General features: G+C 43.7%; 1 protein-coding gene across 5 annotated transcripts in view; it reads right to left on the bottom strand.

Moving 5' to 3' along the window:
- Positions 1 to 15810, bottom strand: part of PALM2AKAP2 (PALM2 and AKAP2 fusion) — a 418898-nt gene that overhangs the window by 224550 nt on the left and 178538 nt on the right. For all 5 annotated transcript variants that reach the window (XM_072959888.1, XM_072959891.1, XM_031677399.2 and 2 more), the window contains one exon: positions 8535 to 8665. In XM_072959888.1, coding sequence (XP_072815989.1) covers positions 8535 to 8665 — 131 coding nt within the window. The remainder of the gene's footprint in view (positions 1 to 8534; positions 8666 to 15810) is intronic.

The following is a 15810-nucleotide window of genomic DNA, read 5'->3' as shown; positions in this document are numbered from 1 at the left end:
CCCCCAAATGTGGCTCTTCCGTTGTCTCAGTGTATGAATCAAATTCTCCCACTGTTTTCATCGTTTTGGACATTTTAAACCTAATCTAAAAAAAAAAAAAGAAAGAAAGAAAGAAAGAAATAAACCTAATCTACCTGACCAATAATGAGACAATGAAAATGGAACCTACAAAACCAGAGTAAGGCGAGATGCTTGGGAAACACCAGGCAGTAGACCCTTTGGCTTCTGACACTGGAAAACACATGCAACACAGGCAGATGTGTTTGAGCGCAACTTCAGAGTGCTTCCTCCTTCACCTGCTCCCTTCCTAGGCTGACCACAAGCCAGAAGCATCCAGATTTCAGAATCTATAAAGAGGGACTTTTCTGTGTGGTCCCCAGTGGGCAGGGTAGGGACCAGAGAGCAGGGGGAAAACTGCAGAGAATCTAACTTTCATCCCAAGGGAGGACCCTTCGTGATAACGAGAGCTGCTCCAGTGTAGACTTGGGTGTTATTCTGAGGGGAAGTGAGCTGCCTGTCACTTTCAGCCTTTGGGGAGAGACTGTCTACTGACTCCCACTCACTGGGTTCATTGCAAATTCAAGTATCAGATACAAGGTGATGCAGATAACACCTCAGTTATGCATGCTCTACGATTCTACGGTTTTATGAGCTGTCATAAAATCACTGCCTTTGCAAAATCAGCATAGCATGGGATGCCAAAAAAAATCAACTTTTTTTTTTTTTAACGCAGAACTGACTTTCATGGCTCGGTGCTTGAGAGAAGACTCATATTTTCAAGCAAGTGGAACGCTTTATGTCATTCTGCACTGAGAATCAGTAATGTTACCTTCATAAATCTTTTGAGGGCTCTGTATTCTGAAGCTACCTGATGGGGTGATTCTTATCTTAGTATCAACACCTGGAACTACAGGCTTTAGAGCCGCGGTTCTCAATGGGGGAATATTTTGCACCCCTCCTCAACTGCCGGAAACATTTAGCAATGCTTGAGGCTACTTTTGATCGTCATGACTGGGGTGGGGGTGGGGTGCTACTGGCATCTACTGTGTAGAGACCAGGGATGCTGCTAAATATCCCGCAAAGCACAGCCCGTACAATAAATAATTATCTGGTCCAAGATGTCAGTTGTGTTACTGTCGGAAACTCTCTCTAAAAGGATAGAGAAGAAAACGATAACAATAGAACTACTCTTGCTTCCTGACAGCTTGCAGTACCTGGCACTTCACAGATGCACGTGATCTCCACATATCGCAGTAACTCTTCACAGTGGGCACTGCTGTCCCCAGTGTATGTCTGGGTGAGGAAACTCAAGTCCAGAGAGGAGGTTACAGGGCTTGTCCAAGATCAAACAACTCATAAATGCAGAGCTAGGGCTCAAACCAAGGTCGATCAAACTCCGAGGTCCAGGTTCCTAACCAGTATGCTATGCTGGGAGCCCCTTCCGTAGCCACACACCGTTTCCAGCAGAGATTTAGGCTGGATGCAACCAAGAATGTGTACTTGGGAGCAAAGGACTTCAGAGAATCGAGCCTAAAATGGAACCTGTACTTCCAGAAAGAACCTGAAGGGGGCAGCCTCCCCAGTGACGATGACCACTTACAATGGATCCAAACCCAGCACCTTGGAGGTCTCTGCCCATCTGTTACACCACTTCCTAAAAAGGCATCTGTGGGGGCTGAGGAGGAAGGAGCACGTGGATCTGGCCATCCACCTACAGCACCAGGTAAACGTCAGTGTGATCTCACTGAATATCACAGGTCTCAAGAGATTTCCAGCTTAAAATAACAACTGCTGTTGAGATTTTTTGAGAACGTTTTGGAGTTAGGCAGAGCTGAGTTCAAATACTGGCTCTTTAAACTGGCTCTTTCATTTCTTAATGAGGTCATTTGGGGCAGCAAGTGACTTTATCTCCTAAGCCTCAGTTCTCCCAACTGTATAATGGGCATCACTGTCATCACCACTCTTCATGGGAGTACTCTGGGGATAAAATGAGAATATTAATAAATTCATGGAGGCCCAAATGCTAAGTCAGTACCCAGAACAGAGGAAGGGACCAATGAATATTAGACGACATAGGGCTACCATTGTATCACCATATGGTTTATAGTATATAGAGATTCATTTTGGTGAAACAAAAAACAATGGGAATGAGAACAGGTGTAGACTGTCGAGGGTGGCTGGCAGCACACAGATGTGGAATGCCAATGTGGAGTGTTCCATGCCCTGTCGAGAGAGAACAGTGCATCACAGCATTAAAAATAGCAACTAGAAAGAACACACTGAATCCTGAGCAAGTGTCCATTGTGATTCCGATGAGCATTTCTGTGGTCGCCTTTCCTAGAACAGCTATTTGTGGGTGACTGCCATCTTCCTGGTTGCTGAAATCTCATAATAAAACACACACAAGCTCATGCCTGATGCCGCCAGTCCTCTGCTTGGAGCGCCTTAAGAATGTGGAAAATTAAGTGAAGTCTGGTATCCATCAGAGACCAACAGAGGCACTCAAAGAATCTTGAGTCAGAAGAAGAAATGAACCAGTCTGCTTGCATCTTGAATTTTCTTTCTAAAAGGTTGCATGGCCTTCTCTGGGTTAGCAACTGCGACTTCAATGTTTTATTCAATGAATATTCTGATGTGACATGTTTTCGAACTGACACAGCTGTTTAGAAGAATGAATCACCTCTGGGATGAGTCAGTTACACAGGGAGCTTTTGTTTCCTGAGAACTTAACCTCTTTCCCCAACCTCTTTCCCCAATTCTGGCCAGTCTCCAAAACTACTTCCTTCCACAATATTTCTCTACACACGTATATCTGTTCAGAAGAAGGAATCTCTAGCCAACCTCCCAAATTAAAGGATCATAGAACATCATAGCTGGAAGATCCTGAGGGACATCTCACTGAAGAGATGATGAAACCGAGACCAGAGAGGACGAGAGACTTGCCCAAAGTCACACAGCAAATTACCAGCAGAGCTAGCACCCTGCCTTTGTGACACTTTGTTGCATTTTCATTTACTACTCCAAGAAGCTTCTCATCCTCGTTGGGGTAATTCCAAGGTGGCAAGGAGGGGGTCGGGGGGGAACACACAAAATTTCCCCATACTTTTCACTAATCAAAGAAAGTTAAGAACATTTTATTTCAAACACTTAAATAAAACCTGGTGAAATCAGAAAAAGACTCTTAGGTAGGAAAATCACAAGGCAAAAGATAAGACTTGTTGCTTGGAGCAGACGTGAAGTAAACAGGGTTAGTGCAGATCTAACTGCCTAAAATCTCTGAAAGCATCGATGTCAAACCCACATGTGGCCTCCTGGGACCCACCACCTACAGTGACGGCAGGGACAATAGTTGCTGATGGGCCTAAGCCAGAAACAATCTTTTGGACTTTCTCAATATGGCACTCCACAGGACATAGAGCATACAGAAGATGCGACATCCAACATTCTTTTTAAAAGAAAAAGAAAAAAGAAATCTATGTACAGATTTTGTTTTCAACGATTTCAACCTTTTTTTTTTTTAAGCCTATTTTACTTCTGGTTTCTAGTAAGTTCAAATGGAAACTTGGCTCCCCGCTGGGGCCCATGGCGAGAGACCTTACTCTCACCAGACACACAGCTCCACTCCCACCTACAGGAGTCCCAAAGCTGGGGTCAAATTTCCTTGAGCACTAAGGCTTTGAATCAGTCTGAAATCAAGGGTCAGGGTTAACCTTCTTTATCTGTTTGTGTGAAATCAATTTTCTTATAAACACTACTTCTCACTTCCCTGGGGGGTTTACAGGTATTAAAATCGGATTTCATTTATGATCTTTTTTCCATTCATAGCAATTGCTCTTGAACCTGACCTTGCAAAAGAATGACCTTGAGCAGTCTTTGTACAACATAAATTACAGGGCTCCTCACCTCGGTCACTGAACCCAAATTTCCCGGAGTGAGGCCTGGGAATTTGTATTTTTAAAAAGCTTCCCTGGATGATTCTAATGCCCAGATTTAATAGTCTAGGCACATTTTTCTCCCCTCCCCCAACTTCCTCCCTTCCTTCCCTCTCTCCGCTCCCTCCTTCCTTCCTGTCCGTGTGGGCATCCCTTGAAACCTAAGCACCTCATATAATAGCCTTAAAAGAGAGACAACAGTCTCAGATCTGAACCACCACCAATGTACAGGTAACATTCTGGAAAAAAACATGTCTGTAAACCTGGAACTTCCTGCACGGCTACTGGTACTGTAAAGAGTTTTAGAATCAGAATGAGGAAGGTGGTTATGTTCTTTCTTCCTGAAGCTATCTAGGGAAACAGACATATGCCTACGTGCAAATTCTCATGCTTAAGTCTTTATCCTACTCAGAATGGCCCAGACCTAAAGAATTAAGATGCAGCGGAAATCCTACGTACACTTGAAGTTCTGAGCTAGGTTGCTAACATTATCTTCTGTTCTAAACTAAACGACCCAGATTTCCCAAAATATTTCCTCGGAGGCATTCACCTTGCTCTTTGATTGTTATTCTCTTGCTTCTGTAGGTTCTTCAAGCTACTCTTGGTTCGCCAAGAGGGACTAATAGACCTTCAGGGCACAACCAAACTAATACACTTTATAGTTTGAAGAGAGTTCATATATCTCTTTAGGAAAAGCTATTTGTTGCGGGGAGGGACTTAGACTAGTGGACTAAAATATAAAGATCTACCACTTAATGCTTTGCTTCAAAGACATTTTCCTTTAGAATTCCTTTGTTTAGTGCTTCTGCTACATCTGATCTACAGTTTCCAGGATTCCTATTATGAAAGATCAGATTTGGAATTTGACCTCAAAGCCACTCAGACTTTCTCTCTCTCTCTTTTTTTAGGTGAGATAGTAATTATTTTTATTTCCTTTTTAGACTTTTCATAACTTAAAAAATTCAACCATGAACATGCATTTGTTTAAGAGCCTGAAAAATCATGTTCATAGAGAGTTTTTAATGATTTTCTTTTATTCTCTTCTTGTTTTCCCTCTGAATTCTAGAGTTGTTTTAGTTCATCTTCTTTCTCATTCATTAGCTTTTCTGTACTTTTGCTAATTTTGGTAAGTTTTCTCACATGCTTGCAGTTTTCAAACAAACAATCACTTTCAGTATTGCAGAAGATGGCAGTATTAGTCCCCATTTTCACCCTTTCCTGTATCTGTACCTTTGCCCCGTAACTCTGAGTTCCTTCCACTAAAGGCAGACGGTCCATCTCCTCCCCCGGATTTTGAGATTGGCCATCAACTCGCTTTGGCTACTGGCTCATGGGCAGTTCTGAGCCCATGCCTTATGCCTGTTCAGCCCCACTTCACCTCTGACGTTGCCATGAAAGGAAATTGTCATGCTTAGTTCATCCATGCAGGGAAAGGAGGAGCAGACTCATCCAATCTGCAGCTTAGAGTCACTTAGCCGAGCTCAGCCAAAATTAACAGAGGCAGGCCAGCCAATCCACAAAGACTTTGTAAAACTGCAGGATGCATATGTTTACAATAAACTTTTAGAGCAGTTCAATGACTAAGAGTTCAAGAGAGAGAACAGATGCTTGACTTCAGCTAAATGTCTTAAATGACTGAGTATCCTTTCAAGGAGGAGGGGGGAGAGCTGCTTTCTTCCCTTGGAACTGGAGCTTTAAGGTGCTAAACATTAGAAAAGGGAAGCAGCAAGTAGGATGAGGGGTGGCAGAAACTGACATCTAGGAGGCCCTAAGGAGGAGGTGACGTCCACTGGCAGGCCTGCCCCTACAGAAAAGCAGCTCCAGGGAACATAGCTCCTCGCCCAGCAAATGGTCGATGCCCGTGTGGCCCACGTCCAGCAAAGCCATGACTGTGGCAGAAGGAAATGCTACTTGATCCAGGCCTAAGCACCCCACCCCTACCCCTTTAGGCTGTTACAATTTCTTTCCTTCTGGCTTGGGATTCTATCTCCTAAATGGTCCCCAAGAGACTGCCTGCATGCATCGAATGAGCTCTTTCTTCTATTGACTCAAAAGATAAAAAGAGATTTTCTTTACTTTATGGGGTATGGTCACGCCCACCTGAACCATGAGCTAGCCCCTAACTCTCACACCTCACTCCAGTGATTAATTTAGCCAACACAGAGTCTCAATTCCGACACTGCTTCCACATGTCCTGTCATAGCCTATCCCACAGGTGACAGCTACCACCCACGGGGCCAGAACAATGATATATTTGTATTCAAGCCAAAGTGAAACTGCCAATTTGGTTGAAAATCACGTTTTCTTATCTTTTTGTTTGTTTTGGGGGGGGGCTTTTTGGGGGGGAGGGAAGTTAATTAAGTTTATTTATTTACTTATTTAATGGAGTTACTGGGGATTGAACCCAGGACCTCATGCATGCTAAGCACACACTCTACCACTGAGCTATACCCTCCCCCTCTAAGACCATGTTTTCTGATGACATTTAAGAAAACCAGGAAAGGTCATGTAACTAGTTTTATCCTATTTTCCAAATCCTTTCCTCCTTCGTTCTCTATAACATCTATTAGAGGAAATCAATGGACATGTCAGGCTCAATGAGAAAAGATATCCAGGTTTAAAAAAAAGGTTTTAAATCAAATTTTCTGCCCATCCCCACTGTCTCCCTCCACATAAGAGGGGGCCTGCAATTCTCATTCCGCGTTTTCACTCCTGCCCAGAACATCTCAGCAGCACAACGCAGCCCCACCTGAACCTGAGCCTGAGCCTGAACCATGGTTCTTGCTGTGAATGGAGCCCAGGCCATTAGGTTTCTAGGATTTTGCCAACTCCTTTTTTGAGTAATCTCCCAGGCTCCCTCTGCCAGGTGGGGGCACCCCGGTTCACAGTGCACCAGCTCCAACCCTTTCACTCCACAATCAGCTAAGGAACACCTGCTTATGCCGGACTCCTCTGTCATGATTCCATAAAACCAGTAAGAAAGAGACAGGAAACCAACTGGAACTTTTAACCAGAGTGAAGTCCAAGCGATGCTGTATGGTGTCAACTGTCACTGCTGCTGAAAGCACCATGGACTTGCCACTTGGAGACTTAAAAACCAACCTCCTGTAAAACCATTTCTTGGCACTGCCTTGTCCGCTCCAATCTACTGTCAAGATTTCCGATAATCCTTGACTCCCACATCTTGTCTGAGATGCAGCAAGTCAGGCCACTGCTGAGGAGAGGGAGTCTCCAAGGCTCAGGACTCTGAGTTACTTCATCCTGCCCCCTCCCTTTTCTAGTTTCTGGGCTTCTCACAGGACATCCTTTCCTTTCCTGGGATCCTGGAGGTACTTGTCCTTGCAAGCTTAATACAGTATATAGAGGATTAAAATTTCCTTCTTCCAACTGTACATTTAGTTTATACATATATTACATGTATAATTATATATGTATAATGTATAATATATATTATATATACAATCGTTTAGCCTCTAAAGACCCTTTGTATTCTAAGGAAAAGTGTGTACAAACATGTATATTTTCACAAACACACATGTGTGTATGTCTGAGCACACACACACATCCCACATAAACCTTTTCTTAGTCAGCTTCCCCTACAAGCAAAGCTTGGCCAGGCTGCTCTGAGAACTCTTTAAGGGACATTAGGGCTCAAGCCAAGTAGGGACACAGGCCTTTGGGTCTTTTCCCTTGGGTGATGCTACTGGAGTCCCCTAGGTACTCTCACTGGCTTCATTCGTTCTTGGTTGTAAAGGGCTGGTAGCAAGTTAGTTAAACTCTTTGTATTTAAAAGGAGCTCATAACTTCAGCAGAAAGAGACGAAGCTCTCCAGGATGAGATTCCCAGCAGAGTTTGGTGAGATAAGGTGGAGGGGAGATTTCGTTCTAAGGCATCTACACTCATCACCTTCCCCAGCATCTCCTGTCTCTGGCTAGGTATCCTGGGACCTGGCATGGCTACAGTTCCCAAGTGGAAACCTACACTTTTTTTTTGCTTTTGTATGAGCCTGGCCAGCCACAGGCCATATGAAGGTCACTCATCACTCAGAGTGAAATGTTCAGGACCTGATTATGGACCGTAAAGGAACGATTTACCCTCTGAGCACTGAAACTAGACAATACAAACTTAACTTTTAGAACACAGTTACATTAACCACAAGGGTGCCATCACAGTTTGAATTCCAAGACCCCTGGCTACAGTTTTCCCATTTCAAACTGATCAAATGTAGCAAATTGGAAAACAGACCCACTACAGCAGCAATGACAGCTAACAGCCTGAGCTCAAGGAGGAAAAAAGACAAAAGCTGACAAAAGAACTCCAAAGGAGGCCATTTCGTGAAGGGGCAAGCTGCTTGCCACACCAAGTTGGTCCATGAAGACATTGCTGTCTGTGTGACAGCCCAGTAAAATAATTATTACTCAAAGCAGTAACTCTGGGTTACCTGGGGAAGTTCCAGTGGTAACGAAGGACACGCTCTGTTTAGGAAGGTAACTCTAAAGCCCTGGGAAAAGGCGAGGGCATTGAGAAGAGCCCCCTGGAGGAGAGTAGTGGTTACTGCATGTCAAGCCACAGCCTGGGGCCGCGGGGTCGGAAACCACGTACCTCTGAACGTTATCTTCAAGTTGTTTGACTCTGAACTCATCCTCCTCAGACTGCCGCCGCCTGGCTTCCTCCTCTTCGGCAGTTCCAGCGGGGATCCCCTGCAGCAGCCATTTTTCCCGAAGCACTTTGGACTGTGGGAATGAGCCAAGAGAACAGACCAGATGGTACCTTTCAGTCCACACCCTCCGCTCTGCGCCATGGTTTTTTAGCTGGGCCCCGCATCGGTGTCCACCTGAATCCCTCCTAACTTGGCCCCCTCCTTGCCTTCCACCCAAAGCCCAGAGAGTCGTCAGAAGGATGGATTTCCACACTTCCGTTATTAAAAACTTTGAAACCATACAGAAAAATAGAGGAAATGGCACGATGAATGCCTGTGTTAACCTTAGCTAGATTTAACAGTTGTAAACATTTTGCTGTATTTTCCCACATATTCTTTCCACCGAAGCCTTCTAAAGGAAGTAACATTGTGACATCTCACCCATAAATGTTTCAGTATGAGTTTCTAAAAAATAAGGACAATTTTCTGTGCAAATCCAGTTCCATTATAATATTTCCCAAGATCACTTGATGTCCAGTCCATCTTAACGTGGTCTTTTTAAAAGATTAATCTATGTCACGCCTCTTCTTGAAAACCTCTTTAATGACTCCCAACCATCTCAGCAGTGGTCTAAATGGTGTTAAAATCATGCACCCCACCTGCGCCGATGTCCTAATATAATCGTGAAGTAAAATGAAAAGTTTTTGTGTTTGGGGTCAACGGTTGGGAGGGAATGACTGAGTAGTGCTTTGAGAAGGGAAATGAAAACAGCTCAGGAGAAAGGCAGTTCCCTAAAGTGAACAGCAAGGCATGGAAGGTGCGGAGAGGACTTTTGACTGGGGTTTCCATTGCATGGCTCTTAGATGGCAGATGGTGGCTATGGGATGTCTGCAGACGCTGGACCCTGGGCATCACAGCCGACCATCCCTGTGGGCAGGTCAGTGGTCATGACGGGAATGGACCGCCGTGAGGACATATCACCAGTTCTGCCAGAAGAAGGGCACATGACGGGTTCTTCCCAGCAAGGACAGGAATAATGGCTGAAGCCAGTCGGCACAGGGTAAGCGCTGGGTTCTCTGGCTCCCTGACATCACCTCTATCAGAATCTTGTTTGATTTCATTAGGTGGGGTGAGGCAGTGAAAGAAAGGGAGATAGCATGACGGCTAGCAAGAGAATGGAATAATTAACATTGTGGACACACAATTCATATTATTAGAGTGTCTTTTCTATAGCTCTTCTAAGCAAAAGGTACACAATTCCACAGACTCTCATTCTACACAGGAGTAAGGGCTACTTGATATGAACCTATCAAATGAGTTACTAAAAATTACCAAAATTTAGTAAGTTAGAATTCATTAATGGTTCTGATCTGCCATTCTACTGAGAAGCCCAGCAGCCACTCAGCACCGTGGAGACCCCGCTGGTGGTACAGGAGCAAGTTCTGATGGCTGGAATGCCTGCATTTCTGGATGGACCTTTTGTTAGCCACACGTCATCAGTCTGGCATCCAGGTAGCCATGGTTTTCACTGGTGTTATTCTTCCTTTTTAATTACAAGTCACTTGGTAGAGATCCGTTCAGTCACTTTTATAGTGCGTAGAGAGGTGTATTTATAGCACTTTTCCTTTAGCTCTCCATTAATTAAAGACATGAGTTTGTGCTCATGTAAGCAATTCCTAACTGTACTGCTAAAGTGATCATAGACAGGAACCATCCCTTCATCCCAGGACGCTTAAACAGTTACATATCATTGCTGACACCTTGCTGGTAAGTGTGTTATATATAAATAGTTTGTAACAACGACTAAGTAGTAGTAAAAAAGTACTTAAAGTTTACAGGGCATTGTTTAATAATACAAAATCATCTGTGAAAGCTCACAGTACAATTTGTGTATCTTGGTGGCTCTCTTATGGGCTGAACTGTCCCCCCAAAATTCACATATTGAAGTCCTAACCCTCACTACTGCAGAATGTGACTATTTAGAAATAGGGTTTTTAAAGTGGTAGTTAAGGTTAAATGCAGCCATTGGGGTCGGCTCTAACCCAATATGATTGGTGTTCTTCTAAAAAAAAAAAAAGGGAGATTAGTTTGCAGACAAAGACCGAAAGATAAAGACACCCGAGGAAGACATCCATGTACAAGCCAAGGAGAGGGCATTAGAAGAAATTCACCCTGCTGACACCTTGATCTTGGACTTCCAGCCTCCAGAATTATGGGAAAATAAATTTCTGTTGTTTAAGCCACCCGCTCTGTGGTATTTGAGATGGCGGCCTTAGCAAATTACTACATTCTCCAAAGCTTTATCACAGAGCTTTTTCCCCCCGACTGGGAAGTGGGAATGGGTGGGGTTCATTGGTTGCTCTTCCTAAGGCAAAAAAAGTACAGAAGCACCGTTCTCTACTCAAGCCACTCAAAACTCCCCATGGAGACCGTGCTCGCATGCTGCGAGAGGCTGTGCTGAACAGTGGTGAACAGCTGGATTCCAGAGCCAGTCTGCCCTTTACTATCTGTGTGACGCTGGACAAGCCCTTAGCCTCACTGAGCCTCAGTTTCCTCGTCTATAAAATGGACACAACTGTGCTCATCTCAGAAGCATCTTATGAGGATTTAAATGAGTTTATACATTAAAAGTGCCAGGCCCATATTTAATACCATAGAAATGTTTATTACTGATGTTCATCTTGTTCCCTCGGTCCCTTCTCTTTTTACCTGAGAAAGAGCAGGTGCCACCTGAGAAGGTTTTCTTCACTTCAGCTGGCAGGATCAGTGGCTCCTAGAGTGGAGAACACATTCTAGAGCACAGACTGTCCTCAAAGTATTTCTTTTTATGCCTGTCCCCCATCTAGATCCCCAGCTCCTCAAAGGCTGGGACCACTCCTTATGCACCTTTGCATCTCACTGTCCCACATGGCCCAGTTCCAGTGGATGAATGAGTGAGTAGATGAACTGTGAAATTCTCGATTTTCTGTCCCTCTAATTACTTGGGAGGAGGGTATCAACCTTTCAGCATGCTTCCTGTGAGGAAATGTTGGATGTTAACCTAGTTTAACCCTTAGAAGATAAAAACCTCATTAGGATTTTGGGAGATAGATGTGCTGGTGACCTTGGATCTGGTGTGTGGCCCTTCTAGACAGGCAGCCGTGGACGGCCCCGACTCTCTGTGCCCCAGCAAGGGAGGCTGTACAAGCCAAGCCTTCATGAAATGCAAGAAGGGGCTGCTCCGGGGAATGATATCTCTGCTCTTCTTCACACAGTGCCTCCTGCCACCAAGGGAAGGGACCAACACACCACCACCCATTTCTGGCTGATTCAGCCCCAGCTATCAGTCTGACAAAAGCAGCCTGGTGACCGTAAACCCCCAAAGCACATGTGCCCCCAGATGTATCTCTTCCCTGGATACGGCAGCGACATCACCAAAACGTCCCCAATGGCTGGAGCCAGGAAGAGAGGATTAACCGAACGAGATAGCAGGCCTGGTCTCAGGGAAGTCGGTGGCACAAAGGTGTTTCAACATTACAAAAAAGAAACTCTTAGTTGAGTTTTCACTTGGCCCCAAAGTAATGCTGGCAGGGGAAACAAGCAATTCAACTACATATACCCCCAGAGGCTGCCTTAACCTTCTCCAAATGCCCTGTCTGGACTCTGAGAGCCGACTGCCTTCGGGTCTCAGATAGAAGGGCCCTGTGCATGCTGATCGCGCATGCTCACCAAAAGCATCACCCTCCCTGGACTGCTCCGGCTCCCATTGGCCACCGGAGTGTTTCAGAATTTAGTGACAAGCAGAGAGCTTGGCAGAAGTGAAGATTAAAAGGTTTTCTTTTTTCAGCCATTATTGTCCAAATAACATACATCCAAGAAAAAAAGATGTCATTTTTTTTTTGTCTAAGCTTGCATTTGTCAAGTAGAAACAAGTGTGAAGATTCAAGACAAAGAAAGAGCAGACAGGGAGCTGGCGGTGGACACACGGAGCCCTGAGAGGACTCCTGAAAGGCCGGATGGAGAGAGCTCCTGAAGTAAATCTGGTTCTTGCTCTGCGGGCCGGTCCAGCTTCGGGAAACAAAACCAGAACAGGGCTTTCAAGCTTCAGTGTGCATACAGGATGCCCTTATGCAAGGGGCAAACTTGTTAAAACACAGATTCCGGGGCCCCACCCCCAAGTATGTTGCTTCTATGAGTCATGGATAGGGCCTGGGAATCTGAATTTTAACAACCCCCTCCACCCACCCCCAGGTGATGCTGCCAGATCGAGGAACACAATTTGAATAGCAATGCATGAGGACCTGTGACTGTCCAAATGCCTGGAAAATACACAAGCTTTCCCACTGGCTAGTAAAAGGAACTCCAGATCCTCTCGCAGACCTGTCTCTCCTCCTGTGTCCCCATCTCAGATGCAGCGGGGTCCCCACCTAGTCCCTACGTGCCGGTCACTCTGCCAGCAGGTCCTGAAGACACCACTCAGGAAGACAGGCAAGCTCCCACTCTCATCAACCCTTCAACCCAATGAACAAGGATGCAAGATAACTTCAGACTATGACACGTGCATGGCAGGGGTAGGCAGGACGATGCGACCAGCAGGGACCGAGGGAGGACACTTTAGGTGGGAAAGGTCTGTCTGAGTTCTTGAACATTTGAGCTGAGAGCTGAGACCCAAGGAAGGACATCTGAGGTAGAGGGACTGACAAATGTAATAGCTGGGAAATGGGACAGAGTTTGGTGACTGTCAAGATAATCTAATTGAACCTTTCTTTCCCCTCAGCTACATTGGGGGTATACTTGACAAATAAAACTGTATATATTTAAAGTGTGCAACATAATTAATCACACCTTTTTAATCTATAGATAAGGTAAGTGAGGTTAAGCAACCTTTCAAGGGGATCCAGGTAAGCAGTGAGGAGTGTTTGGGGTGGGGGAGAGTGGGAAGTAGGGGCTGAATCAGGGCTAGTAAGTCTCTAATTTTTTCCTGATTGTTATTTTTATAAAGTCGTATCTAGTAATTTTTTTTTTACTGTATAGTTCTGTCTTTGGTGTCATGATCAGATAAGACTTCTTCAGTCTAAGACTTATTTACCTGTGATTTCTTCTTACATCATTGTGATTTTACTTTTTGCTCTGAATCTTTCATTCACCTGTAATCTGGGTAAAGCTGACTGAGGCTGTGTTAGTGGGTGATGTTGGGAATCTGGCTCAACTCCATCTTCTAATAAGAAACAGCTCACACATGGGTGGGGGGGCAATGGCTGTGTCTGTCTCACCCATTCTGCTTCCTCTCCTTCTGATCACTTTCCTTCCTCCCCACTGACTCCCAGTGAGATCTTGGTTTGGTTTTGCAGTTTTGTTATATGAGTCAGTCCATACAGAAGCTGACCCAAGACTTCTGGTAGAAGAAACCCCTTCTTAACTTCCACTCAGTCTCTGTTTTCAGGTCCAGGGGAGACGTGATGGGGAAAAGGATGAGACTTCAAGTTTTTTAAAATACTGCCTGGTCAGTATTTTAAAATTTGAACTTGACTTTTCACAGAGACTAATAACTGGGAAAAGTCTAAAATTAGTCCCAACGGTTGACAATAGTGAGAGACACTATAATGTCTTTGCAAGCAAGTCTCCTTTGGGACCTTTGGGCTATTCAGCAAATGACCTTGGTGGGTTGACAATAAATATCTCACAGGGTCACAATTCAGTGTTTGATTTTTCCTTTTCATTCAGTCTTCTGGAGCAAAAAGGCTGTAGTTTCTAAACTATACTGACAATTTTCATAGCTTGGATTAGAAGGAAAGTCAGGGTTCCTGTTCATGAATAAATAATTCAAAGGCAGTTCATATACTGAAGCTGTGGTATTAGCATCTGGATTCTGACCATGCTGACTCTCATACAAACCTTTATAAATGTGACCGTCCCAGAGGGATTCGCGTGGCAACACATACCGAGAGCCTACTTTTGCTGGGGCCTTGAACTGACCAATGAAACAGACAAATCTCTGGCAATTCAACCAACAGGCAAAAGGATTTGGTCTGTCTGGTATAATACAGTATTGATTTATTGTTTTAAACTCACAGCATCACAAGTCGATTATTAAAAACGATAAAAATAAATAATTGTTTCCATGTAATAAAAAGCCAAGACAATTTTTTCAAAAGAAGAATAATGATGACTCCTACCTTATGAAATATTATAATATATTAAAAAGCTAGAGGGGTTAGATTCAAATGGCATTGGCATAGCAATGGAAGATTAATGGAATAAAAAGAACCCATGGATGGTGGACTTGAGTGTAAGTAAGAAATATGTATATGATAAAGAAGACATTTAAATCAGTGGGGGGAAAGGATGAATTAACCAGTAAATCATGGTGAGGCAACCAGCTCACCGTCAGTAAAAAGCAGCTACTCTTATCTTATACCTTGAAGGAAAATAAATTCTAGATTTTCATCCTAAAACGATTGAAGAATAAGAAACATCATAGGTCTGAGATGGAGATGTTCTTTCCAAGGACGAATCAAGGTCAGAAATCATAAAGTAAATGAATGTTAGATGTCACGTCGTAAAAATTACAAACTTTTGTGTGAGAATTTAAAAGAACCCATATATAAAAATCAAAAAAGAGATGCAGGCTGATGTATTTTGGATACTAATGTTAATGCAATTTCATTTTACTCACAGGCTGATGAGGCCTGCGGTAAGGGTTACATGTCTTGACCTATAAAAATATAGTGGGTTATATCTGGGTGGTGAGTAGACAACTGGTATTTTTTTCCTTAGATTTTCCTGTACTTTTGAATTTCACTACTGCAATGATCGGACATTCCTTCCTTTTATAATCAGCAAAAATAATACAGCTTAAAATTGCTTACTGGTCCCATATGTGAGCATTTCTTGGAAATTCTTACATCAAAAATATTAGATCTTCAATATAGTTAAGGATCTTGTCAAAAGAAATCTAAGTTTAACTTGGCCAAGACTTCAAAGTACCCGGAGGTTTCCTAATCCCTGGGGTGTAGCAGCTAATACTTCAACATTTCATACTTTGGTCCTTCGTTGCCTTAAAGAATTTGCTTATCATCCATATAAAAAGTAATGATATTTCACTTTGTGGACTTACTGTATAGCCCTACATATTGCAATTAGCAAGTATATTAATCAAATATAAAAATATCAAAATGATGGCCTTGCATTCTCTTTATTTGCTTTGATAGGGGGCCAGTAAATCTGTCTGAATAATTCATAGCTCACTGTATGAGAGTA

Source organism: Vicugna pacos, chromosome 4 (assembly GCF_048564905.1).
Source record: "Vicugna pacos chromosome 4, VicPac4, whole genome shotgun sequence".
In the NCBI taxonomy this organism is placed as follows: domain Eukaryota; kingdom Metazoa; phylum Chordata; class Mammalia; order Artiodactyla; family Camelidae; genus Vicugna; species Vicugna pacos.
This window is presented reverse-complemented; position numbering and strand designations above follow the sequence as displayed.